A 27,058-nucleotide genomic window follows, 5' to 3' on the forward strand; every position below is an offset into this window, starting at 1 on the left:
GGGTGGGCGTGGGAATGGAGAATATTGTTTAGGATGCACGGATTCTGATATGCCTGTTAGATCTGCACATGAAGAGGCCACATAAGCCAAGGGATATGTGAATTTGGAACTCAAGGAAGGAGTCAGGGCTGGAGTTAGTGTTTGGAGAATCATTAGCTTATCCCTAGAACTGAAAACCATAAAATGGATCAAACCATCTAAAGAATATATAGAGAAAAAGAGGTGAGGACTCAAGGCTTCCTCTGTCCTGGCCCACATGACATACTCTCACTTAACCAGTTTCAGCATTCCTTCCCCAGCACGGTCGTCCTTCTCTGCTTCTCCTCCAACCTCCTCTACGGATCCCAGACACACACCTCGGGGTTTTTTTTTTTAGCATTTTGCCTACTCCTCTCCTCATTCTCAACATCTCAGCACAGCATCTACCGGATACATAGGTGCTCAAATGGACACATAGTAGGTGCTCAAATCTTATACTGAATGCTGAACGAGAATGAATTTAGCTGTTCAAGACTGAAGATGATGAAATTAGCTGAACTGGTTTTGGTGGGGCTCAGCATCTCACATCACATTTCTTATGCTCCCAAGGGAAGCTCGTCCCTAGACGGGAGAGGGATGGAGGATCCAGCTGTCTGCATCCACGGCTCCTTTCCCTGCCTTCTCTGAAACCCAACACTCCAGAGCGAGCTTCAAAGTCAGAGGCTGCACAACAAACTCACTTCATAATGGCGGACACATTTATGAGGATGAAACATACCCGTCCTGACAATCCCTGCGGGGGAGACCAGCTGAGAATGTGAGAGGGATGCTGCCTGGTGCCTGGCAGGTGTTTGGAGGAGTGTCGCGATGGCTCAGCCATCCAGGAACAGCCTGCTGATCTCCTTAGGGACGCCTCGGGCCTGTCAGCTCCCACCCCTCCAAAGGACAGTACGTGCTGCACAGAGCTTGTCCCTGCTGCGGCCGGAGAGGACGGCCTGCTCTCCACCTGCACAACACAGATGGCACAGATGGGAGCATGCTTCCACACGGGGACGGGCAATTAGGCTCCGTTCCTCCAGCTGTAACAATTACCGGGCGAACACCCCGGAGAAGGACATAAGCCTGAAAGAGAGCCGGCCTCCACGCTGGCCCACCCCAACTTAGTCCTACCAGCAGGCGCTGCTGGGTCCATGCCTCTAGTCCCTTTCACAGGCCTTGCTGGAACCCATGTATCTGGAAAGCATTTAGTGAGATCGGAATAGAAGTCAGTCCTCAAGCAGGATATATTTAAGTAAGAAAATACCAAGGCTTTATTTTTTTTTTTTTCCTTATAAAGACAGCCCTGCTGTTGGCTAATTGAAAGGATGTACAGAGTTCTCCTGAGTAAACAAGAGTTTCTGCTGCAGGCTGCATACTGTAATGCCAAAGAAGTGACATGAAGGGGGCAGAGGTGTAATGCTCTCATCTTCATAGCAAAAAAATGCAAAATAAGACAAAAAGTTAAATGGACTTAATGCTGGGCATCCCCACAGGGAAAGGCAAGACGACTGTTCAGTCGATCGATCAGTAGCTGTGCTGCGCGCAGGGCTGAGCTGCCCTCACGTCTCTTTCCTCCTGTCTCCGGCTTTCCACATCGGAGGCACAGCCTGGGACCCCAAGGCTGCGTGACAGGAGCTTCTGCTTCACAGTCCACTGAGACGCAATGGGGTGGAGGGGTGGGTGGGCCAGAGGCGCCGGCTCCCTGAGGCACCTACGTGCAGCAGTGGCGCATGTGGAAGTTGACGACATACTCGGCATTAGTCCTCTGCACGGAGATGGCAAAAGGCTCGAAAGGGTGGAAGGTGAAGGCAACGAGGCGTCGCACCGTGTGGTTGATGGGGCGGCCCAGTAAGCCCGCCTGAATCTCAAACTTGAGCAGACCAGAGTCCCGGGCGTAGAACCTAAACAGAACAAGGAGAGGAGAGCGTGGGACAGACATTCACCACCACCTTACAACCTGAATAGCAGGAAACTCATGAATTAACCTCACCGATGAAATCTCCTCTAACGTCAGCCCCCAGTCAAAATCGCCTATGTCTGATCAGCTCATTTTACGAGCAGGGAGATGATGAACTTCACTATGCTGGCCCGAATCACTGGGTCATTTGTCTTTCCCAAGATGACCCTTAGTGATGGCCTTGATTACGGCCTCCCTTTTTCTAGCAGCTATCTGCCCAGCTACCTACCTGCCTAGGCCAGGGCTGGAAATGATAATGTAAGCCAAGTAGGCATGCTTAAATGTTCAGGCAGCCACATCAAACAAAGTAAGAAGGAAAAAGTGAAATTAATTTTAATAATATTTTAGTTAACCTAACATCGGCATCTAAAATACTATCATTTCAACCAATAATATAAAAGATACTCAAGAGATATTTCATTTTTTTGTACTAAGTCTTTGAAATCTGGTGTGTATTTGACACTTGAGCACATCTCACGTTAGTGCTCACCAGCCATGGGAGGCTGGTGGTTACTAGAGGACAGTGCAGATCTAGGCCTGTATCTTGAGTTCTTCTTTCCTCTTTTTAAAATTTATTTTATGTATAAAAAAAAAATTATTTTTTGGCTGTGCTGGGTCTTTGTTGCTGTGCACAGGCTTTCTCTAGTTGTGGCGAGCAGGGGCTATTCTCTAGTTGCAGTGTGAGGGTTTCTCATTGCAGTAGCTTCTCTTGCTGAGGAGCATGGGCTCTAGAGCTCAGGCTTTGGCAGTAGAGGTAAGTGGGCTCAGTAACTGCAGTGCAGTCTTAACCTCTGGACCACCAGGGAAGTCCTGAGTTTTTAACTGTTACGAAGAAATTCTTTTGGAAGGTTCTTTTGCACACACAAAAACAAAATACTAACTAGTTTCTACTTGTTCATCTAACATGGTAAGAACAAAGATGCTTCCATTCATCCCAGGACTTAAATGTCTTTTGCCCATATGCAAAGCAAGTGCCCTGTGAACTTGGGAACTAGAGATGACTGGCAGGGTTGGGGCTGAACTGGAGGAAGCTCAAGAAAACAAGGAGCTCTGAAATAAAGAGCTCTACAATGCATTTTCCTCTTGGAAAGGAAATATATAGGAGAGACAAAGATATTCGTATCCCTTGACTCAATAATCCAAGAGCTTATATCCTTGAAGTAAATAGTGATGTGAATCAAGATGGCTACTAAAGCATTTTGGGCTTCTCCAGTGGCTCAGTGGTAAAGAATCTGCCTGCCAATGCAGAAGACATAAGGTTGGATCTCTGGGTTGGGAAGATCCCCTGGAGGAAGGCATGGCAACCTACTCCAGTATTCTTGCCTGGAGAATCCCACGGACAGAGGAGCCTGGTTGGCTATAGTCCACATGGTTGCAAAGAGTTGGACATGACTGAAGCAACTTGGCACGCACAGAGCGTTAGCTCTAATGTAAAAATGCAGGTAGAGAATAAATGCTCAGTAATAGGGGAACAGCTAAATAAATTATGCCACATCTATTTTATGGAATAATATGCCATCATCAGCACTGTAACTTTAAGGACGATGTAACAATATGGAAAATATTTATTAAATAAAAGCAGGCTACAAGGTACTATGCCAACCGTAACTACAACTGCATAAATGTAAACACACACACTGGCAAAGGCTAGAATGGAATATATTTAATACAATAAAGGTGTCAGAGTAACGGCATTATCTCTTCAAATGACTTTAATATCCCTACATTTCTCATTTTAAATTAAAAAATAAATAAGAATTACAAGAAGTCAGGGTCAATGGTATTTCCAGATTTGTTACTTAAGTTAATCTTTTCAAATCAGAAAGGCAGGGCAGTCAAAAGGGAGAGAAATGTTATCTCGGGCTACATGACAATGTCAAATGAGCCCAATTTTCTGCTTTGATGTGTGAAAACCTTCCCCTCACCCACATGGTCCCCAGCACACAAAGGGCTTATAATGTAAAGCGAGTTGTTGATCCTAAATCTAACTACCAGTTTACAGGAAATAGGGGGAAATGAGAACTGCCAGGGATGCAATGAGCAAAAATCCAGAATGTGGGGAATACCACCAGACAAACAACCTGGTTTCTTCAACCACTTCACTACAAAGAAAGTAACGGGAAGCAGAACTCACAAAATAAAAAAGACTTAGGAGGACAGCAACCAAAAAAAACCGTACGGACCTTCTTTAGGTCTTGACTGGAACAAACTGTAAAAAGAATATATACAAAACAATAGGAAAACGTGAAAAGTCACTTGATATCGGTGATCTTAATAAAGGTTTAATTTTCGTAAGATGGAATAATGGTATTGAGGTTATATTTGTTTTAAGTCCTTCTCTTTTAGAAATTCACACTGAAATATTTACAAGAGAAATGCTATGATACCCGGGCTGTGAGAATCCAGACTGGCAGGTGGGAGGGGAGCAGTGGTGGCAGGAAGAGATGAAGCAACACTGACAGCTGCGGGGGTGGGGTGATAGGCACAGAGAGGCTCGTTACACTCTTCCACTTTTACAGGCTTAAAAATGTCCGTAATAAAAAAAATTAACTGGTTTCCAGGACTCGATTACAATTTCCCAAAGGAAATATTACAAACAGTAAATAATCGCACAGAATATGTTACACAAGCCTATTTAATACGCAACGAAGCTGGATTATGAAATACTAACTACCACTGTTTCTATGTGAAGAAGACTTTCCAGAAACTACCACTGTTTCCATGTGAAGAAGACCTTCCAGAACCCAGCTCACACCTCCCTTGAAATAACCCCACAGTGGAAGTGGTGCCAGCTCCTCTCTCTAGCATCTGTGAAAGCAAAAACAGAACCCAAGCTCCCAGCACGGAGAGACGGGGGGTCTGTGAGCTGGACACCCGGGACGAAGGAACCGCAAGGTGCTAAGAGTAACACGGCAACCTGCGTTCCAACATTCTTCCAACTGAGGAAGCGTGAGTTTCTCCAAAACCTACTTGTTCCCCAAACTGTCTCTCCTTTCCATTAGGTAACAGGAGGGGATTAAATAATTTTGAGCTGAGTAAAATGTAAGTCTCAATTATTTTTAAGTTTCATGTGAAATGGTATTAGGTCATTAAATTGAAAAGTATGGTTCTCTTCCCTGGCTATCTTAAAAAGAGAACAATACTTATCTGAATTGGATATTTTGAGGAGAGGCAAAGAGCAGAACTAATTCATTTTTGATACTAATGCCTAAATGATCAAAGTCAAAGTGGCTCAGTTGTGTCCAACTCCTTGCGACCCCATGGACTATACAGTCCATAGAATTCTCCAGGCCAGAATACTGGAGTGGGTAGCCTTTCCCTTCTCCAGGGGATCTTCCCAATCCAGGTATCGAACCCAAGTCTCCCACAAAGTAGGCAGATTCTTTACCAACTGAGCCACCAGGGAAGCCAAAGCACCCACATTAAAGAAACAGCCTGCCCTGTGACTTGAACCTGTTAGTACAAGTGGACAGAGTCACAGTGAAGTGATGCTCAAGAGAAAGACGAAGTGGCCGCCCAAGCCCAGAGGCAGCACGCAGCTAGAGCACCTGATAGGGTGGTCTCCGCAAGTCTTCGGTCGCTCCATGACTGACACCCACTTGTCATCGTAGCTAAAGAGAGACAGGTCAAGGTAAGGGCTGCCGCTGTAGGACTGAGCGCTGATGGGGAGCTGGCCCAGCAGCCGGCGGACGGCCTCCGTGTGTCCTCCGTACTTGGCGTTGACGATAGTGTCTTTAAACCTGAAATAAAGCACCAGGGAGGAAGGCTGTGTTAGCGGCGCACAAGTTGCCTTGGTTTTAAATTGACAAACATGTCTAAAAACAACATATCCTGAAAACACAATCTAGATACTGAACTCTCACACCTCCCAAGTCTACACATCTCCAAGGTGAAGAAGTGAAAGTTGATCAGTCTTGTCTGACCCTTTGTAACCCCATGAACTGTAGCCCACCAGGCTCCTCTGTCCATGGGATTTCCCAGGCAAGAATACCGGAGTAGGTTGCCATTTCCTTCTCCAGGGGATCTTCCCAACCCAAGGATTGAACCCAGGTCTCCTGCATTGCAGGCAGATTCTTTACCATCTAGGCCACCAGGGAAGCCCCTCTGCATACCTACAAATACTCTCAAAAGAGCAGAAAACAGAATGAAAAACTGGAAACACAAAGTTACTTAAGAAAAGTTAGCAAAGATCCTACAAAAGTTAAAAAGGAGTATAACTAACCTCTGACAACTATTTCTGTTGAAATTTATATATTTCTCCCAAATTAGAGCCTTCGACTGCATTAACAAGGAGATGCAAAGAATCCTGGACAGAAGTAGTGTCTGACTCTTCTTGGGATCAGTTACAAGCCAACTTGCATCAAATCTTTTGAAAATTTACTGATTCTTTGTTTAAAGTTGGGGAGGGAATTCCCTGGCAGTGCAGGGGTTAAGACTCTGTGCTTCCACTGGCAGGTGCACGGGTTCAATCCCTGGTTGTGGAACCAAGATCCATATGCCATGCGGTGCGGCCAAAAAATAAAAATAAAGTTGGAAACTAGCTACCTATACTTCTGCAGAAACACCAGAATCTGGAAGTACATAATATGAACACAGAGTCATCTATCTCACTTATCTTTAATTATAGTAATAATAACAATGGAGCAGTTATTTCTCACAATTATAATGAATATTAAACTTAATATCCTTTGATGAAGTATTTCAATTCTTCTGGAAATCTGCCCTAGGGAAGAAAAATCCCTGTGTACATTCAATATACCAGTGGTCATGACAATGAAAAAAAATGACAGGAATATTAAAAACCTAATGGAAAACTATTATTTTCAAAGATAATGTGGTAACAGAAGAAATGTTTATCATAATGGTAAGTAAAAGAAGTAGGGTACAGGGAGCTCCCTGGTGGAATGGGGGTTAGGATTCCAGACTTTCACTGCCTGTGGCCCAGGTTCAGTCCCTGTTTGAGGAACTGAGATCTTGCAAGCCACACAGCACGCCTCCCTCCCCCCCCCACAAAAAAACCAGTAAGCTATGTTCTGTATATACAGTATGATTGAAAACACACACAAAAACTAACGTCTTTATCTGTGGGAGAGGGAGAGGGTGGGATGATTTGGGAAAATGGCATTGAAACATGTATACTATCAGGTAAGAAACGAACTGCCAGTCTATGTTCAACACAGGATACAGGACGCTTGGGGCTGGTGCACGGGGATGATCCAGAGAGATGATATGGGGTGGGAGGGGGGTTCAGGATTGGGAACTCATGTACACCCGTGGCTGATTCATGTCAATTTATGGCAAAACCAATACAGTATTGTAAAGCAAAATAAAGTTAAAAAAAAAGAAAAAAACTAACATCTTTTAAAAAAACAGTGGAAATACATCAACATGGTCATAGCTGTTTTATCAGTTTTATTTTTTTAAATCTCGACACTAAAGTACATCACACAGTTTAATAATCAAGGGGAAAATAAATAATTTTTTAGTCCAGGAGAAATGTGATATAACATCTCACCCTTGAAACTAATGGTATAAAAAAACTCAATGTTCCTAATTTTGATGAGACTAGAGAGGTTGATGAGATGGGTTTTGATTTTTGCTTTCACTGTCAACCTGAAGGGCTAGATGGACATTAACACTTCTCAGTTCCCCTAGAAGGAAGCCAAGCATCAACAGTGCTTTTCCATTACCTCTCTTAACAGTAATTTTTCACAGCTTTGGTGTAAACCATAAAATTAAATCCTGGGCCACACAAAACTTACTTCTTTCCTTTTCATTTGAGCTGGTATCAAAGATCCTGGGTTCCTTGGTTTTCAGACCTTTGTCAGCCAAGATCTAGTTCTCCACCCTGCGTGGCTCACTGGCTTCAAAAGGTGATTTCAAATGACGGGGCTGGCCCGTGGCTGTGATGACCACAAATCACAGCCTCCGTGACCATCCACAGGCTGAAGCCGTTCCCACTGCCCACAGCGCCCACCACCTCTACTCTCAGATGCCCAACAACTAAAAGATGAAGCTGTCACCCCTCTGATGTCTTCAGCGGATTAACTCCTGGCGCACTGTCCCTCTGTCCAACCACCCTTCTTTCAATTCATGATTTCAGAATTCTCAGAGGTGATCCTTCCTACACCATGGCTTCCTAGTTCCTGGACCTCCTTTCTGCCTCAGCAATGCATTCCCACATCATACCCTCAATCTCACTATTCCCAATGACTGCACCTCCATAATCTCAGGGAGCAGCACACAGACTCCAGTTATCTTCTCTCCTAATTTTCCAGATAACTCACTCTGCTATCCCAGCTTCAACATCCTTCAACTGAAATGGGACCAAAATGCCACTGATTCTACCAACTTCTTGCCATCCTATGCCTTCATCATGAACTCTTTTCCTTCCTGAGCCAGCTTACATTTCACAGTCATTGAAATCACAGACTTTATACCCATGAACTCATGGATAGAAATGTTGCCGTAATGCTGCAAGGCACTCATGCTGCATTCCCAGAGTCCGGCAAGTCACCCTGTCCCTTAGATGGCTACTTCATCCTCCCCACCCTCCATGCTCACCCTCCTGGATGGCACTGCCTTCTCTGTAACAGAAAGAAGCCATGAAAAGAAAAGGTTTTAAAAAGTTTTTAAAGCTCCCATCAGGAAACTGAATGTAGTACTATTGGATCACTGCAGTGGTTTACTAACTTCTAGCCTATCCTCCTATGGATAAGATCTATTCTTAAAACAGCAGCCAGAGTGACTCTGTTGAAACATAAGTGGGAGGGACCACCCTGGTGGTCCAGTGGTTAAGACTCCAAGCTCTCACTGCAGGGGGCACAGGTTCAGTCCCTGGGTAGGGAACTAAGATCCCACATGCCACAGGGTGTGGCCAAAAAAAAGTGTCCGTGAGACCACGTCACTCCTCTGCTTAGATACTTCAAACACTACACAATCTCATCTACAGTTAAAGCCAAAGCCTCGGAACGGCCATGTGTCTGGTCCTGTCTCTCACCACACACCTCTACCCACTCTGCCTCCTGCTTCCTCCAGCCCAGCCACCCTGAGTTCCCTGCTGTCCCTCAAATGTGTGAGACCCACCTCCGGACCTCTACATTTACTTTTCCCTTGGCTTGCTCTATTCTTCCCCTGACGACCACATGGCTTGCTCCCTAACCTCCTTCAAAAGCTCAGATATCACCTTCTCAGTGAGGCCTATGCTGAGAAGCCTGCTAGGACAGCACAGACCATCTCATCTTAATACATTCAAAGCCAACAGATATTCTAGATATTGTAACCTGTCCTTGGGCACATCCGTGATGGGAACCTCCCCCTTCCTGTTTCCACCTGGTTCAACCTGCAGCCTGTCATCCTGGAGCCTCCCTTTAACATTATCCTCAGAATTCTCTGTGCTTCTCTCCACTGTTTGACTCTACTTCCTGTATCACTCTTTCATGGTTTATTGGGGGATAATGCAGAGGTTTCCTTAGAAAGAGAACATGGGAGGTAATTTTTTGAGACCTTACGTGTCTGAAAATGTCTTTGTTAAACCCTATTATTTCGATGTAGAATTCCAGTTTTAAAAACTTTTTTGCAGAATTCTGAGGGCATGGTTGTAAGCGTGTGTGTGTGTATTCTTCTTTTTCCTTTGGCCGTGTGTGTGTTGTGTGTGTGTGCGTATTCTTCTTTTACCTTAGGCCATGTCATGTGGCTTGTAGGATCTCAGTTCCCCAACCAAGGACTGAAGCCGGGCCACTAGGTCACCAGGCAACTCCCATGAAAATGTGTATCTTTTAATATTAGGAAATGGTTGACACCGTTTCCTCCCCCTCATTTTTTTATTGCTCCTTCTGGAAGCCACATATTTGATCTCCTGGGGAACTGCTCTAAAGTTTTTTAAAAAAATCATTTCTCTCCCATTTTCTTACTCTTATCTTTTTTTTTCCTACTTTCTTGGAGAATTTCTAAACTATATCTAACAGAGTTTAGATTTCTAAAGTATTTCACTTAGTATCACTATTCTAGGAATGTTCTTGTTTTTATAGTTTAAATTATTTCAGTCAATACCACGTTCATTTTTTTATACTGTTTTATTTTGGTCTCTATCTTTCAAAATAAAGGCTTTCTCTAAGTGACTCATGATCTCTGATGTGCATTTTTTCTTAACCATTTATTCTAACTATAATAGTAACAATAATAATCCATTTCACTCATTTTATCAGAAGTTCTTTGAAGACTGTAAAATTGACCCATTAGAACCATGCCTTCACAAGAAACAAAAATAATTTTGATTTATATGTACATTGTATTTTCAATGCAGCAAAGTATGATAAGATGATTGATAAAATGTTATTAGGGCACAATTTTGTGGGGAAGATGGATAAATTTGAAAATAAGAAGAAATATAAAAGTTCAAACAGTACAGGAAAAACTTACCCTGAGCTTTTTATGTCACCTATGAATACTAAATTACTATGGTATTAGAGTCCCTTGGCTATATTTAAAAGTCTCAATACCTTAAACTTATACAATGTTATATGCCAATTATATCTTGTAATACTTTTATTTTTAAATGTCAGTGTTTAATATGCTGAAAACTGCATCCTCTGCCACTATTTAAATTTAATAGTAAGAAATTTAAAGAGCAACTTAGACATTAATGTGTGAGATCTACAGTTTTTCAGAACCATTTGCTGGTAAGAAGCAAAATTTTGAAGATCATGAAGCAAGAATGTTTATTTTCTCTTCCTACAATTTCACTTGATTGTGGGTACACTGTGAAATAAATTTTCAGAAAACACAGCCTCCTCTAATTCCTGACGATATTCATTCAACAAATGCCTAACGAGCTCCTCCCTCACGGCAGACACCGGCCGAGGTGCTGTGGGTATGGCGGTGTATATATAACAGATAAACACCCCTGCCCTCGTGGAGCTTGGACCTTCTGGTGATCTCTGTGATATTTTAACTGTACCCAGCTTTTGTTACTAGTTGATAATAATCTACTTAATTTTAAAAGACAAAAATTCATTTCAAAATGAAAAAAGCAAAACCTGATCCATATTTTTGCTTCCAAAAATCCTTCTATACTGAAGAGAGATGCCAGTCAGGCTGAAAATGTGTGTGAACCAGAAAAAATAAAAGGGCATGTTTACTTGTCCAAAAATCAATATCCACTTATTTTTAATCATGTACTATCCTTCTACAGGAATACGATGCCAGTGAATTAGATATCTGCTTTGCCCATTTCCCCCTGCAGCAGTAATGCTTATTCTGATTCATCCACTCTGATCTGATCTGTACTGGAACCTAAAGCAAGTATTTTCTATAACTGGCAACGTATGTGGAACGTGATGAAACACTGACTGACTTCAGTAGGGTTGCAGGCAGGCCTTTGGTCCAAAACAACTAGTCATTTCACAATAATATACTCAGATGATTATGAGAAGCTCTGGTTCTTAGCAGGTGGGTATCAACTGAGGGTGACTTAGGTGTTCTGAGAAGGGCCTCCAAGGGTCTCTTCTTCAGGTTGGTCCGTTTCCCTAGGGAATCTAATCTCCTGCCTGAAGAGTATATGCCTGGATACCATATCTGATAAGAGGAATAGGAGTCTACCCCATCAGCATATCAATTTTCACTTAATTCTTGGTTTAAGCATGTTGAGTCTCATTTCTATTCTCAGCCATGTTTCATGAACTTGAAACCAGAACCTGTATGGTTCGATTTCTCCAGAGAATAAACCTCTAGCCTTTTGCTGAGTTGGGGAAGAGACGGTCATTTGGCAGTTGGAGGCTTAAAGAAAGGAACTACAGTATCTGACTGTTCCCTTTAAGAATGTCATCTAGGGGACTCCCTGGCAGTCCAGTGGTTAAAACTCTATGCTTCCACCGCAGGGGACACAGGTTTGATCCCTGGTCAGGGAACTAAGATGCCACAAGCTTCAAAGCACAGCAAAAATAAAAAAGAATGTCATCCAATCCTCCAGAGGTATACAGGACCTCCAGTTTCTTGACTTTTTCCAGAGTTCTCTGGTGCAAGACAGTTTCCTTCTTGATGGGTAAGCTCTGTAGTCTTCTTCTGTTCTTTGAGGTATGTCAAGTTAGTTATCACCCATCCACTGGCTCTTCAGCTTCTAAAACTCTGTTGGTATCTCCTCCCCACTCTCTTTGCTCTTGTGGGTTTACATCTCTTCATCCTTTACTGTCACTTTAAGTAGGGTCTTGGGATACAGCAGAGATAAATGCATGTGTTCAATGCACATGTTTAACCAAAAGTTATAAAATTACTTCCTTATTCATTCAAAGTTGGTGATGGACAGGGCCGCTGCAGTCCATGGGATTGTAAAGAGTCAGACATAATTGAACGACTGAACCCAACTGCACTGATTCATTCAAAAATTATTTTAAGTGCTTGACAGTGAACCACTGCAGATACAGCAATAAACTAAACAAAGACACAGTCTCTATCTCTCTGCAGGTAACAGACAGTCTAGGAGGAATCGCAGACAACACACAAGTAATCACTCGGGTGCTGAGAAAGACATTTAGGATGACACAGGAGGTTACAACAGGCAGACTGACCCAAGGCCAGGTGGGCAGAAAGAACATGGGAAGGTTTCCCGAAGTAAACAACTACTGGCTCCACACCAGCACATTTTCTAGAGAAAAATTAAGCTTGTTAAGTCCAGGGGAGCAGCTTACCGGCGCTGGATCTGCCGTGCAAAATTGTTGCTGGAAGCTGAGCAGGGAAACTGGACTTCACTATGCAGGGTAGCATTCCGGAAGAGATCACAGAAGTTCTCAAAGAGCTCCAAAAGCTCATCTGACGTGTTCTCAAACACAGCAATCACCTCTGTTGTTACCATGTTGTACACCACAAAGAAAGATGCCTGCAGAAGGAGAGAGAGAGACCCAAGGGACAGCTGAGCATAAGACCTCACCTAACATATTCACCATTCGGCTGAAAACTCAAACTCCCCAAGTAAAACAAGCAAACACCTCCACTCCGGCACTCCAGCAGCAACGTGATGCCTAGAGGTTCTGGAAGAGGAGGAAGCCTCAGTGGGATTGGGCCATCAAGGGCCTCAGAGCTGCCTGATTCCCCACAGTACCTGTGCTGCTGGAATTACTGAGTTGCTCAGCATATATGTATAAAAGGGCTTTCAATCTTTCATTTCAAACTGTGTGCACGTTTAATATGTTTCCTTTCAAGCGCTTATTCCCTACTTATGCCCCAACCCACTCTGAGATTAAAAACACTTTTCTAAAATGCCAGATTTAATTTTCCTTCCTGCTGAGAAAGTGATTTGCAGTCAGGAGCTGCCTGTTGGCAAATTATTTTCTCTTGTATGTGTATAGCAGAAAGTTCAATTTGGGGGCACTTCCTTTTCTTTCTTAATATTTCTAACATGCAGAGAGACGTCTTAAGCACACCATGTCCACCTGGGCAAGTTGTAACCAAGCGGGGGACTGCTGCTGGACAAATGAAAAAATCAGAGAAGCGTTTTCCATTTCTTTCTTCATAAATGTTCTTTTAGCCAAGAGCGTTTGTAACACATGCTGGACATTTGTAGCAATTCAGATCAGAGGGGGAAACATGAAAAGCATTCAGATGCTCTGGGTGGCAGAGTTACTGCTTTCTCTGAATGGGTCCCTAGGTGCCTGGTCCTCTTCTCTGAACCTCCAGTGTTCTGCTCAGCTTAACACGGAAGCGCGAGGTACCCCGAGTTTTTGTCACAGTGAATGTGGCAGTGTGGGTCTTCCACCAGGGCTCTAGAAGTTTCCAGAACGCTAGGATTAGCATTCTGCCTCCTAGGATTAAACCTGAATCTTCATTACCAATTTTGGAGACATCTGGCCCACCTGTTTCACCAGTAATTAGTCCTTCCCAGAGCTTATATTACATGACTTTTGCGGTCACCTGGAAATTAAATTTAGCTGTAAATTAAAGAGGCTGGAGGGTAATCTGAGAATAATACCCATAATATTAGCAAGGCTTTGTGCTGAGGTACACTTTTTACTCATTAACCTTATTGGAACCTATCAAATTAAATTGGGGAAGGAGGTTGGAGGACAACGAGGGGAGAGTTTGGGTTTAAAGTTACAAATTCTGTAAGCAAAGCACAGAGCCCTAGCAATGTTGCTGGCTATGACTTACTGTAGCTACCAGACATAAAGAGGTCACGTTTTAGTGAAGGAGAAAAGGATAATCTCGAATGCGGCAGTCACAGACAACATACTCCCTCCAAAACAAAAAGGTAATTATAGCTCAAACCTAAATACAAGATGGACTCATGTCATTTCTATAAACCTGGACGACACTTGGATCACATGAGGGCTTCACCAGGATCCATCGTGCCTATGTGAATACAGAATTACACAAATATTTACTAACATTCCCACCAGGGCAGACTGGGAAATACACGACAGAAGGGTACAGAAGTCAAGGGCTCTACCAACACCCTCTCATGATGCCTGAGATGAACTGGACGCTCACCCACAATGGTGACTGGCTCAATGGTGACTTCATCATTAATAAGGAAGTAAAAAAATTCAGAAAAAAAAAGTCTCTAACGAATTTATTACTCAGATCTCAATGGGCTTCCCTGGTGTCACTGGAAAGAACCTGCTTTCCAATGCAGGATATGCAGGTTGGATCACTGGGCCAGGAAGATCCCCTGGAGAAGAAAATAACAACCCACTCCAGTATTCTTGCCTGGGAAATCCCATGGACAAAGGAGCCTGGCAGGCTACAGTCCATAGGGTTGCAAAGAGTGGGACATGACTTAGTGACTAAACAACAACCATTTTTGTCACCTCCCCTCCCCCCTCCTTTTTTTTTAAGAATACACAAGGTATGATTCAGAAGAAAAATATTAGAAACCATTTTTCCACTGATGGTTGGTAAGGTCTCAGGAGAAAATTTTCTGTACAGTTTCTCTTAAGGGCAGAATCAGCTACAAGTCAATGAGAGAAACCAGACTCAGCTGACGGCAGTTTACTGGTTTGTTCTGTTGTACACTTCCAAACTCGTATATAAGGAGACAATGTGGAAATAGGAGAATGATGGGGGGTGGGGTGTTGGCTCCAAACTGGGAAAGGAATACATAAAGGCTGTATATTGCCACCTTGCTCTCATATGCAGAACACAACATGTGAAATGCCAGACTGGACGAAGCACAAGTTTGAATCAAGAATGCAGGGAGAAAAATCAATAACCTCAGATATGTAGATGACATCACCCTTAAGGCAGAAAGCAAAGAACTAAAGAGCCTCTTGATGAAAGTGAAAGAGGAGAGTGAAAAAGCTGGCTTAAAACTCAAACTTCAGAAAATGAAGATCATGGCATCCAGTCCCATCACTTCGTGGCAAACAGTGGAAACACTGAGAGACTTTATTTTATTGGGCTCCAAAATCACTGCAGATGGTGACTGCAGCCATGAAATTAAAAGATACTTGATCTTTGGAAGAAAAGCTATAACAAACTTAGACAGCATATTAAAAAACAGAGACATGACTTCACTGACAAAGGTCCATTTAGTCAAAGCTATGGTTTTTCCCGTAGTCATGTATGGTTGTGAGAGTTGGACCATAAAGAAAACTGATCACTGAAAAACTGATGCTTTTGAACTGTGGTGCTGGAGAAGGCTCTTGAAAGTCCCTTGGACTGCAAGGAGATCAAACCAGTCAATCCTAAATGAAATCAGTCCTGAGTATTCATTGGAAGGACTGACACTGAAGCTTCAATACTTTGGCCACCTGATGTGAAAAACTGACTCACTGGAAAAGACCCTGTTGCTGGGAAAGATTGAAGGCAAGAGGAGAAAGTGTCGACAGAGGGTGAGATGGTTGGATGGCACCACCAACTTGATGGACATGAGTTTGAGCAAGCTCCGGGAGTTAGTGATGGACAGGGAAGTCTGGCATGCTGCAGTCCACGGGGTTGCAAAGAGTCAGACATGACTGAGTAACTGAACTGAACTGGTCAACAATAAAGTAGACAGCTCCTCAAAGGTAAATGTCCACATGCCCTGAGGTTCAGCATGGTGTTTCAACCCAACCGTCTTCACGGTTTCTATACTCTTAACACAACACCTTATTCCTATTTGTGAAATGCGTCTTCCCCATCATCTTTCACCAAACTAAAAAACCCTCAGAACCTGCAGTCCTGGTGATTCACTGGTAGATCAAAAACTTTTACTTCCTTCCCATCTTATCACTGCTCCACAGTCTATGTTCCAGCATGTGGGCAAGGTCAGAGTTAAGTCATAGAGCTTAACTCTGTTAAATGAACTGTCCCATTGGTTACAATCTAAAGATTTTGTGAGGAAGTATACTGAGTTCATTTAAGTAAGAAAAAGACTAGTTACAATCTAAAGATATTGTGAGAAAGTATACTGACATCATTTAAACAAGAAAAAAGACTAGACTTTTGGAAGATTTTCCTTTTTTGTATGGTGGGTTCATTCTCATTGCCAGAACTAAAACAGACCAATAAGTACAATCTTCCACAAAACCAAGGCACTACCCACAGGGCGTCAAATCTTAACCTTAGAGCATCGGGGCTTCCATCTCCAGGGTACTGAAAATGCTCTGCAGAAGAATTAGGGTAGGGAACCTCCCTGGTGATCCAGTGGTTAAGAAACTGCCTTCCAATGCAAGGGACATAGATTTGGTCCTTGGTCAGGGAATGAAGATCCCACATGCTGCAGGGCAAGCAAGATGGCCCTGCTTGCTGCAGCAAAGACCCAGCGCAGTCCCCAAAAGAGTAAAGTTGCAAAAATATATATATTAAAAAAAGAGAAATAGGATAATATTCACAGGGTTGACTACCTATATGTCAGTGGCTTGAGATTTAGCTTCCATTTGTCCCAACAAATACATATGGCTAGAGATAAGTGGAGCTGTTCTAAGTTTGGCCCTAGGGGAGCAAAAATTCAAGATCCACATAAAAGGCGTTGCTTCCGAGAGGCTGGGCACAGGCAGGAGAAGCCTCCGCAAGGAGGCGGGAGGGCGACGGGCGGGCCGGCAGCTCCTACCTGCGACGGGTCTGTGACCCGCAGGGTCACCACATCCTCGCTGGTGTACTTGATGAACAGGTGGTTCTCATCCAGAAGCTGCATCTTCCACATGCGCAGCTGCCGCAGCTGGTCAAAGTACTGAAAGAAGCGCCTCTTGGCCACGGCGCTTCCGTCCTGTTCTGCCCGGCGCCACAGGTACACCAGCAGCCGGTGTTTCAGGGAGTTGATGAAGGGGTCCCTGAACGGGTTGGCCATGCCTGTCTGGCTGTCCCGCTGCACCTCGGGGAACATGGCCGACACGGTGAGCAGGTCGTCCTCGTAGCAGAAGCGGCCGATGGTCCTCACGTCGATGAAGGTGCCCTCGGGGGTCACCTGGAAGACGTGGATGGTCTGCTGCTGCACCGACAGGATGGCCAGGATGTTCTTATACAGGTACAGCCCCTGGTTGTGCGACAGGACCACCTTGTCGCACTTGAAGGTGCGCGTGTCACACAGGCGGCCGGTGTGGAGGTCAACGATGTGGAGGGAGTAGTCCTCCAGGGGGGACCGAGGGTTGGGGGTCACGGACTCGCTGTTGCGATACACCTCATAGAAGGGGGGGTGCGGCTCGTCCGGCAGGTAGGCGGCGGAGCCCACGATGACGCAGCGGCAGTCGTCCGTGAAGAGGCTGCACTCCCGGTTCAGGTGCTCGCCGTTGGCCGCGACGCTGGTGATGTGCAGCAGGACGAAGAAGCGCTCGAAGAGCCGGCCGCGGATGTTGACGGACCGCTGGTCGTTGCCGTTGGCCAGAATCTCCCCCTCGTAGCCCTGCAGGAGGTCCTCGGCAGCCTGGCAGCCCTGGTACTCGTAGATTTCCAGAGAGGTCTGGTCGGAAGAGAAAGCGATGAAGTAGCGTCCATCAGGGGAGAACTTTCGCAAGAAGCAAGGCGGCTTCTCCACATTGACGACCGTGAAGTTGGGGAAGACGTTCTGGTGGAAGACCCGGACCTGGTGCCAGTGGGTGCCTGCCTTGCCCGAGCTGATCCGCCGGCGCTCCAGGCGGTGAATGACATTTTGGTTTTGGATTCTTCGAGGTTTGATGGTGGAAACATGATGATCCATTATCACATCTCTGCATGGGAAAGTAAAAAAGAGAAGTCAAGAAAACAAAAATTTACCAAAACATAAATAAAGATGACCTCTGCACAAGGCGGGGGTGAGGAGCACCAACCCTCTGCACCTGAAAATTTGAGTATAACTTGTAGTTGGCTCAGTATACGTGGTTCCTTCCTGTCCACAGATCTTCCACATCCGTGGATTCAAGCGACGTGCAGAACTGCAGTATTTACTGTTGGAAAAAATGCACGTGTACAGGAGAAGGAGAGGGTGGGAAGAACTGAGAAAGTAGCATGTTGTGTAAAACAGACAGCTAGTGGGAGGCTGCTGTCCAACACAGGAAGTCCTGCCTGGCGCTCTGTGATGACCTAGAGGGGTGGGGTGGGGGTGGGAGAGAGGCTCAAGAGGAAGGCAATATATAAATAGTTAGGGCTGATTCCCGCTGTTGTATGGCAGAAACCAACACAACATTGTAAAACAATCATCCTCCACTAAGAATAAAATAAAAATTATGAATGGCTTAAAAAATAATCCATGTGTAAGCAGACCTGCATAGTTAAAATCTGTGTTGTTCGAGGATCAACTGTGTAAACACAAGTCAAATACATTTCCTCCATATACCCTGGGTGAAGGAGCTCCCAACATGATGGTGATTGGCATTTCTCCTTCCCAAGTTACAGTTAGTAAGTGGTCCAGATAGCTTTAAGTCTATCAAAACTCAATTTTTGAGGGAAGGACGAATTCTCTAGGAAGACTTTCGAAGCATGCTCAGCAGTTGGGAATATTCAAAAGAACAAACCTTCAACTACATCAAATTTTCTCAGTGTAAACAACATATTCACTGTGTAATTCATATAAAAAACACATTCATTGGGCTGTCAAGATGTCCATACTACCCAAAGAATCTACAAACTTAATGCAATTCTTATCAAAATTCTAAAATCACTTCTGGCAAAAATAGAAAAATTCATCCTAAAATGTACATGTAACCTCAAGGGACCCTAAAACACAATTTTGTAAAAGAACAAAGTTAGAAGACTCAGACTTACTGATTTCAAAGACGTGTGGCATGACATAAGATAGAAAAATATACCAAATGAAGAGAATTAAGACCTGAGAAATAAACCCTCCCACGCATAAACCCAAGTCTTCCCTGGTGGCTCAGACGGTAAAGGGTCTGCCTACAGTGCAGGAGACCCAGGTTTGATACGGGCTTGGGAAAATCCCTTGGAGAAGGGAATGGCAATCCACTCCAATATTCTTGCCTGGAAAATCCCATGGACGGAGGAGTCTGGCTGGCCCCAAACCATGAGGTCACAGTCAACACGACTGAACGACTAACACACACATACACACATAAACCCAAGATTAGAAATTCAGAGAACGCCAAACATGAGAGGCCCAAAGAAATCCACGCCGGGCATATCCTAGTCAAACTGTGAACAACTAAAACGTGAAGGAAAAACCCTGAAAGCAACCACTTAAACGGTACATTAGCCACAAGGGAACAACAATTCATATGCTGTGGATGTCTCATGAGAAACTACGGAGGCCAGAAAGAAGCAAAGCAACATTTTTAAAGTGCTGAACCAACTGCCGGTTTGATCATTCAAATCTCAGCTAAATAGCAACTCTTCAGTTTGTCTCTACCTTACCTAAAGTCATGCCTTTTTCCATCCACATCAATCTGCTGTTTTACCTTATTTTATTTTCTTCAGCCCTTATCACTTTCTGAAACCATCTGTTTACTGTTTTAGTATCTGTCTCCCGACACTGGACAGCAAGCAGGGGCCTTGTCTAATTCCTTGCTGAATCTCTAGCACCTAGGACAGCGCCTAAAGCACAGCAAGTGCTCACAAATAGAAATGAATGAATGGAACAACATTTGACAAAGGTCGTCCAGGATAAACAACACATGAGGTAAAATAAAGGAGGAACATTTCAGAAAGAAAGTAGCTTAAAAAATACACTTAAAAAGAGTGTAGTGTGGTACACTTGGGAAACACAATTCCAAGTGGTTAGAACACAGGAAACACAGTGATAAGAGAAACCTAAAAAAGTAGATTGGAGCCAGATTAGAAAATACTTTGCGTGCCATGTCATGCAAGTTATTACAGGTTTTAAGCAGAGGAGTGACTGATCCAATCTAAAACATACAGACAATGGGAATTTGTTTACATTCTGTCTCCTGAAATTAGAAATGCCTGGTGTAAGTATATATACTATCTGTGCTGTGCTTAGTTGCTCAGTCGTATCCGACCCTTTGCACCCATGAACTGCAGCCCGCTAGGCTCCTTTGACTGTGGGTATTCTCCAGGCAAGAATAATGGAGTGGGCTGCCATGCCCACCTCCAGGGCATCTTCCCGATCCAGGGATCGAACCCATGTCTCCTGTATTGTCAGGCAGATTCTTTACCACTGAGCCACCAGGGAAGCCCAAGAATACTGGAGTGGGTATCCTATCCCTTCTCCAGGGCATCTTCCAAACCCAGGAATTGAGCCAGGGTCTCCTGCACTGCAAGCGGATTCTTTAGCAGCTGAGTTAGTCAAGTTTAAAATGTGCATACTTGTATGACTAAACAAATCAAGTTTCTCAAACTACTAGTCACAATTCATTAATATATTTCCTACTGATTTAGACTAGAGCAAGAGACTGCAAACCACTGCTCTCAGGCCAAATCTAGCCTGCCTGTTTATTTTTATAAATTTTTATTGAAGCACAGTCATACCCACTTATTCACATTGCCTATGGCTGCTTTTGCTTTACAACGGCGTAGTTGATTTGTTAAGACCAAAGACCACACAGCCCACGAGCTTAAAATCCTGACCTAGAGAAATGTCTGCATGTATATAACAGGAGATACATACAAAGATGTCCACAGCAGGACTGCTGGCAACAACAAAATCTTGACAATACTCCAAACGTCCATCAATAGTAGACTAGCTAAACAAACAAACAAACAAACAAACAGTAGACTAGCTAAATTCATCCAGGCACATTCATGCAGGGGAATCTTTTTCTTATTTAGTTTTGGCTGCACCATGAGACTTGTGGGATCTTAGTTCCCTGACCAGGGATTGAACACAGGCCCCAGCAGTGAAAGCACCAAGTTCTAACCACTGGACTGCCCAGCAATTCCCCCACGCAAGCAATGAATTAATGCACTACAGTCATACATAACAACACAGATGAATCTCAGACACAGTGTTGAATGAAAGAAGCAAGTTACAGAATACATACGGTGTGATATCCTTTATATAAGTTTCAAACCATTTCTAGTTTAAGAACACAAACACATATGGCATATAATTAGAAACAGTAAAGGAATTACAAACCTAAGATTCAAAAGTGGTACCTCTGAGGAAGTTCAGGAAATGGGATGGGAGTTAGGGACACCCTGGTGGCATTCTGAAGTGTGTATTTTTTTTTTCCTTGAATTAGCATTCATTGTACTGTTATTCTTTTAAAATTACATATTTTTTAAGTAATATTTGTGCTTACTCAGAATTTTTCTTAATTAGAAAACAATCACTGTGAAGGGTAAACAAAGGACAATAAAATGAAGTCTGAAGTACACAAAAATGCATACCATGAGAAACTGTGGAACTGCCAAGGTGGCTCTGACTTTCTCAGCAGACGAGGCACAGGAAAACACAGTTACAGACTCTACACTGCCAATTAGATAAAAACTTAATAGCTGCTTGGAAGAAGCACAGAAATTCCCAGCACTGAATTTTAAAAAAATCTCTCTCATGAGTTTTCTAAAAGGATTTTGGCATGATTCAGCAACCAATATCCTCCACTTCTGAGTAAAAATAAACAACAGTGAGTTTCACACAGCTGCTCCTTTTCACAGTGACACAGTTCATGTGCACATTTTGATATAGTCCAAAAAAAATACTAGTAAGGTTTAAGCAGTTTTAAATACCAAGTAATGTACAAAACTACCTCACTCACTCCCTGTCCAGGACATCTTTGCCACTCTCATCCTTCAAACCCAAGATGGGGGCTGAAATCAGACAGGGAGACCAGCAGGGAATGAGAGCCAAGTACAGCCCATGAATGGAAAAAGGAATAGGCATTTGACACCGTCTAGCAGACAGACTAACTTAAGAGAAGGCAATGGCACCCCACTCCAGTGCTCTTGCCTGGAAAATCCCATGGACAGAGGAGCCTGGTAGGCTGCAGTCCATGGGGTCGCTAAGAGTCAGACACAACTGAGAGCCTTCAATTTCACTTTTCACTTTCATGCACTGAAGAAGGACATGGCAAACCCACTCCAGTGTTCCTGCCTGGAGAATCCCAGGGTCGGGGGAGCCTGGTGGGCTGCCGTCTATGGGGTCGCACAGAGTCAGACACGACTGAAGCGACTTAGCAGCAGCAGCAGACTAACTGGCTTCCCTGGTGGCTCAAAGGTAAAGAATCTACCTGTAGTGCAGGAGACACGGGAGACTTGGGTTCAATCCCTGGGTCAGGAAGATCCCCTGGAGAAGGGCATGGCAACCCATTCCAGTATTCTTGCCTAGAGAATCCTGAAGACAGAAGAGCCTGGTGGGCTACAGTCCATAGGGTTGCAAAGAGTCAGACGCGACTGAAGTGCCTGAGCGTGCACAGCAGACTAACCACAAATAATCGAATCGGATAAAGCATGCTAGTTGTGTGACTTACAGTCACATACCATGTTAACCAAACTAGATGCTTAACTCTTGGAAAAAAAAAAAAGTGTATACATTTTGAATAGTCCCACCTTAAATTCTCTGACCTGTCTCTTTAAGGGAAAAGCCACCAGTACTGTGATGGGGGGAGAGGAGTGGGGTGGGTAGAGGTGAAGGCCTGCTAGCTTCAGCTCCAAGTTGTACAGAAAATCCTCCCTTAATTTCCTAACCCTTCTCTCAGTGTGCTCTCTTCCTGCTCCGTATTTTCTATCACACAATGACAGTTTTTAGAGAGATGGTGGAATTTGGTCTTTTTCAATCTGTCTTGTTATTCCAATTACAAACTACACGCTCATAAAAACTCAAGACAATATAGAAAAAGTACATAATGAAAGTCCCTTCCAGTCAGAGTAGGAGTTACGAAAAATGTTAGAATGACTTATAATATTTTTTCCAAAAGCTGACCCTCTACCCTTCCCTTACTCTAGTTAATGGCACAGCCACTCACCTGCTGCCAAAGGAACCGGAAACCTAAGAGTCTCCCTTGGGACCTCTTTTCCTCAGCTGCCATACCTGATCAATCAGTCCCCGAACTCTGAAGCTTTTACCTCCTAAACTGTCCTCTAATGCTCTACCTTCTTTCTATCATGACCAGCCAGCACACTTACCCAAAATGTTCATAACTTCATGTCTACATCATTGCAACCATTCCATAAGTGGTCTCCCTAAATTCCTGTCCGCTTCCAATCTGCTTAACAACCAGAGCAATCTTTTCAATATTCATTTCTGATCACATCCTTTCCCCTATGGATTAAAACAAGTATTGGACTGGCAAAAAAAAAGTTCATTCAGGTTTTTCTGTTACATCTTGTCTTAATCCGTGTGCTGTGCTGTGCTCGGTCGTTCAGTCGTGTCCAACTCTTTGCAACCGCATGGACTGTAGCCCACCAGGCTCCTCTGTCCATGAGATTTCCCAGCCAAGAATACTGGAGTGGGTTGCCATGCCCTCCTCCAGGGGAATCTTTCCAACCCAGGGATTGAATTCAGGTCTCCCACATTGCAGATGGATTCTTCACTGTCTGAGCCACCAGGGAAGTTCCACAGGGGAAAGAAACAAACTTTCTGGCCAACCCAGTATCTTCCCATTGCTCTTAACATAAAGGATCAAAATCCTTACATGCTTTCTCTTTGCCCGCTTAATTGTTTCTTTAACCGGCGGCCCCCCTCCTGTCTCTGAACCTTGGCACATGCTCTTCATCTCAGTCTGAAAAAAGCTCTTCTCTTCAATTTGCCAAGTTAACTCCTATTCCAGACATCAGCCTAATCATCACTTCCTCAGGGAAGTCTTCCTTCACCTTTCTATCAGGTACACCAGTCATATCTCACCTTCATTAACACTCACCACACTTGCAACTTCATCTCTGCATTTTAGTTCTGTCTGTGGCACTAGATGGCTCCCCAGGTGGCGCAGGGGTAAAGAATCCGCCTGTGGTGTAGGAGATGCCAGTTCAATCCCTGGGTCGGGAAGATTCCCCTGGGGAAAGAAATGGCTACCCACTCCAGTATTCTTGCCCGGGAAATCCCATGGACAGAGGAGTCGGGCGGGCTACAGTTCACAGGGTCATAAGAGCCAGACAAGACTAATCAACTATACAACAAATGGCACTGGCTCTAGATGGTGAACTCCTGACCAGTACACAAACATTATATCCTGTAAGCCCATCATGGGTTTGACCCATCATAGGCCTAGTTGACCCACTGGAAAAGACTCTGATGCTGGGAGGATTGAGGGCAGGAGGAGAAGGGGACGACAGAGGATGAGATGGCTGGATGGCATCACCGACTCGAGGGACATAAGTCTGAGTGAACGCCAGGAGTTGGTGATGGACAGGGAGGCCTGGCGTGCTGCAATTCATGGGGTTGCAAACTGCAATTCATGGGGTTGCAAAGAGTCGGACATGACTGAGCGACTGAACTGAACTGAACTGAAGCCTCCTTTTCTGAACGTTCTTTACCAACTCAAATATCCACAGGGTCTGTTCCTCTACCTAGCAGGTATTTTCTCTGGTCCTTGCCACATTTTTCAAGTTGCAGTTTGAGGGTCATCTCCTTTAGGAGGTCTTCTCTGACCACCCTGGCTGAGAGATCTTTTTCGCTTTACCTATACTTTTCCTGTTTGAGTCCTTACTAGTCATCGCCATAATGTGAATCTGTACTTTCGTTTGCACGGCTAAGTGCTTACTGTTCGACTCCCCCATAAACTCCCCAGAAAGGAAGTAACAAACATGCCTACTTTGGTCACCTTAGTTTTTTCAGAGCCTAGCACTGAAACATGCATCTGCACTTTATCAACTGAACGAAAGAAGAAAGCCTAGCTGAAGTGGCCACTAACTCATGGTGCGGTTCTAAGCTGGGTAACCCGGTCAGTTTCCCTATGCCTGCAGGTGCACGTAACCCTCTCTTCTTTCTGACGGCTTCCTAAACGGGAAGGGGACACCTAGGGGCGGGCACACATGCCCAAAGGGGCGCCCCCGGAAAGAAAAGCCCGGGGCGGGGCCTCAAAGGGAAGAGCATTCTAAGGGCGGGCGGGGGCCGCAGGACCTAGGCGTCACGCGGGGAGGGGGCAGCCCCATAGCCTCGGGGAGATCCTGACGGGCTGAGAGGCTGGAACAAGGAAGGAGAAGTCCTCACCTGTCCGGTCCGGGATCAAAGGGCCGGGGCAAGGGACACCCCGTCCTGCTGGGCGCGCGCCGGCCCCGGCCCCGGCCCCGCCCCCGCCATGCCGTGGGACCCGGCGCCTGCAGCCGCGGGCTCTCGCTTCCGCGAGCTACCGGAACTGCGGCGCAACGAGAAAGGAAGTGGGGAGAGCGCGGCACAGTCCAGCTGGCACTAAGGGACGTTACAGCGCACCCTGGTGCCCGGAGGGAGGGTCAAAGCCAATACAGTTACAGTGGCTGCGAAGGAAAAATGGAACCAGGCACCCTAAACATTGGAAGGACTGATGCTGCAGCTGAAACTCCGATAGTTTGGACACCTGATGCGGGCAGCCGACTCATTGGAAAAGACCCTGATCCTGGGACAGATTGAGGGCAGGAGGAGAAAGGGGCGACGGAGGATGAGATGGTTGATTCAATGGACATGAACTTGGGCAAACTCCAGGAGATGGTGAGGGACGGGGGGCCTGGTGTGCTGCAGTCCATGGGGTCGTGAAGAGTCCTACGCGACTGGGCGATTGAACAACAACCCTAAACCGGGCAATTGAGTGATCTATGGCAATGTCTGTACCCGCTGGGCACATTTGCAAAAATATGAATTAAAAATGGTCACCTCTTGATTATATGCATCATTTCATCAGCTGAGAAACTATCGGTTTTCTGTTGTTTCCTCCTCAATAATGAGTGCTTTAAAGACTGGGGCTGTACTGATCTCTATGCCTAAGATATTTACTAGCACACAGCAGATGTATAGTAAAAATGTCTTGCGCTAAATTAATCCTGTAACCTTTACTTGACTTTCATTTAGGTAATATCATTGTCTCTTTGGAGAAGGAAATGGCAACCCCCTCTGGTATTCTTGCCTGGAAAATCCCATGGACAAAGGAGCCTGGCGGGTTACAGTCCATGATTTTGCAAAAGAGTCGGACACCACTGAGGGTCTAAAGAACATTGTCTCCCCAGAAGCCACTGCTTTGTCTTATTTCTGGAAAGTCTGCCCCTGAACTTCCTGGTGTCAGCCTCTTCCAGACAATTCAGATCTTGGAGCAAATGCCATCTCCTCAGAAGGCTTTTGTGACAGTTCGCATTTCACCTCCATCGTGTTATTTCTTAATAGCACTCATCTCTATCTGATAGTACCCTTTTTGGTTTTTTGTTTTGTTTTCTTTCTTTGTTCTGTTTTTTTTGCCCCCACTAGAATGTAAATTCTATGAGAGCAGGGATTTAGTTCTGTATTCTCGTCTATCCTCACCTTCAGTAGTATTTGGCATCTTGCTGGCACTCAAGGAAGATTCAGTCCATGAAAGAATGGCTTGTCCATTACAGCATCTCAGTGAGTAAGGAATGAGGAATGTCCCCCACCAGGAATCCAACCCATGCCCTCTGCAATGGAATCTTAACCACTGGGCCACCAGGGAAGTCAGGCATTTTAAAAGGTGTGGTTTTTTTCTTCTTTTTTTTTCTATTTTAAATGACTATTGATTTATTTTTTGGCTGTGCTGAGTCTTCGTTGCTATACGGGCTTTTCCCTAGTTGCGGTGAGCAGGGGCTGCTGTCTAACTGTAGTGCATGGGCTTCTTATTTCAGTTGCTTCTCTTGTTGCAGAACCTGGGC

At 44.6% G+C, this 27,058-nt stretch overlaps 1 protein-coding gene across 3 annotated transcripts; it reads right to left on the reverse strand.

Moving 5' to 3' along the window:
- Positions 1-1,331: 1,331 nt before the first annotated feature.
- On the reverse strand, positions 1,332-25,512 carry DET1 (DET1 partner of COP1 E3 ubiquitin ligase). Of its 3 annotated transcripts, XM_068991303.1 has the most exons (6): positions 19,824-19,837; positions 17,987-18,090; positions 16,998-17,851; positions 12,661-12,848; positions 5,524-5,715; positions 1,332-1,919 (listed from the first exon to the last, which is right to left on the reverse strand). In XM_068991303.1, exons 2-6 carry the CDS (start codon positions 18,078-18,080, stop codon positions 1,730-1,732), a joined length of 1,518 nt encoding a protein of 505 aa, XP_068847404.1. In that variant the 5' UTR covers positions 18,081-18,090; positions 19,824-19,837; the 3' UTR covers positions 1,332-1,729. The 3 variants fall into 3 exon arrangements, with proteins under 3 accessions (XP_068847404.1, XP_068847402.1, XP_068847403.1); XM_068991301.1 differs by lacking the exon at positions 19,824-19,837 and adding an exon at positions 25,422-25,512 and having other exon boundaries at positions 16,998-18,090; XM_068991302.1 differs by having other exon boundaries at positions 16,998-18,090.
- Positions 25,513-27,058: the final 1,546 nt, after the last annotated feature.

This window comes from Capricornis sumatraensis, chromosome 19 (assembly GCF_032405125.1).
Source record: "Capricornis sumatraensis isolate serow.1 chromosome 19, serow.2, whole genome shotgun sequence".
Taxonomy (NCBI): Eukaryota; Metazoa; Chordata; class Mammalia; order Artiodactyla; family Bovidae; genus Capricornis; species Capricornis sumatraensis.

Bases quoted from the DNA above. Each gene is read 5' to 3' on its own strand.
- DET1 (XM_068991301.1), bottom strand. From the start codon at position 18,080: ATGGATCATCATGTTTCCACCATCAAACCTCGAAGAATCCAAAACCAA. The intron at 5,716-12,660 runs GTAAGCTGCTCC...GCTTTATTTCAG, and splicing joins GCACGGCAGATCCAGCGCCG to GTTTAAAGACACTATCGTCA. The intron at 1,920-5,523 runs GTGCTCTAGCTG...TGTTCTGTTTAG, and splicing joins TGCGGAGACCACCCTATCAG to GTTCTACGCCCGGGACTCTG.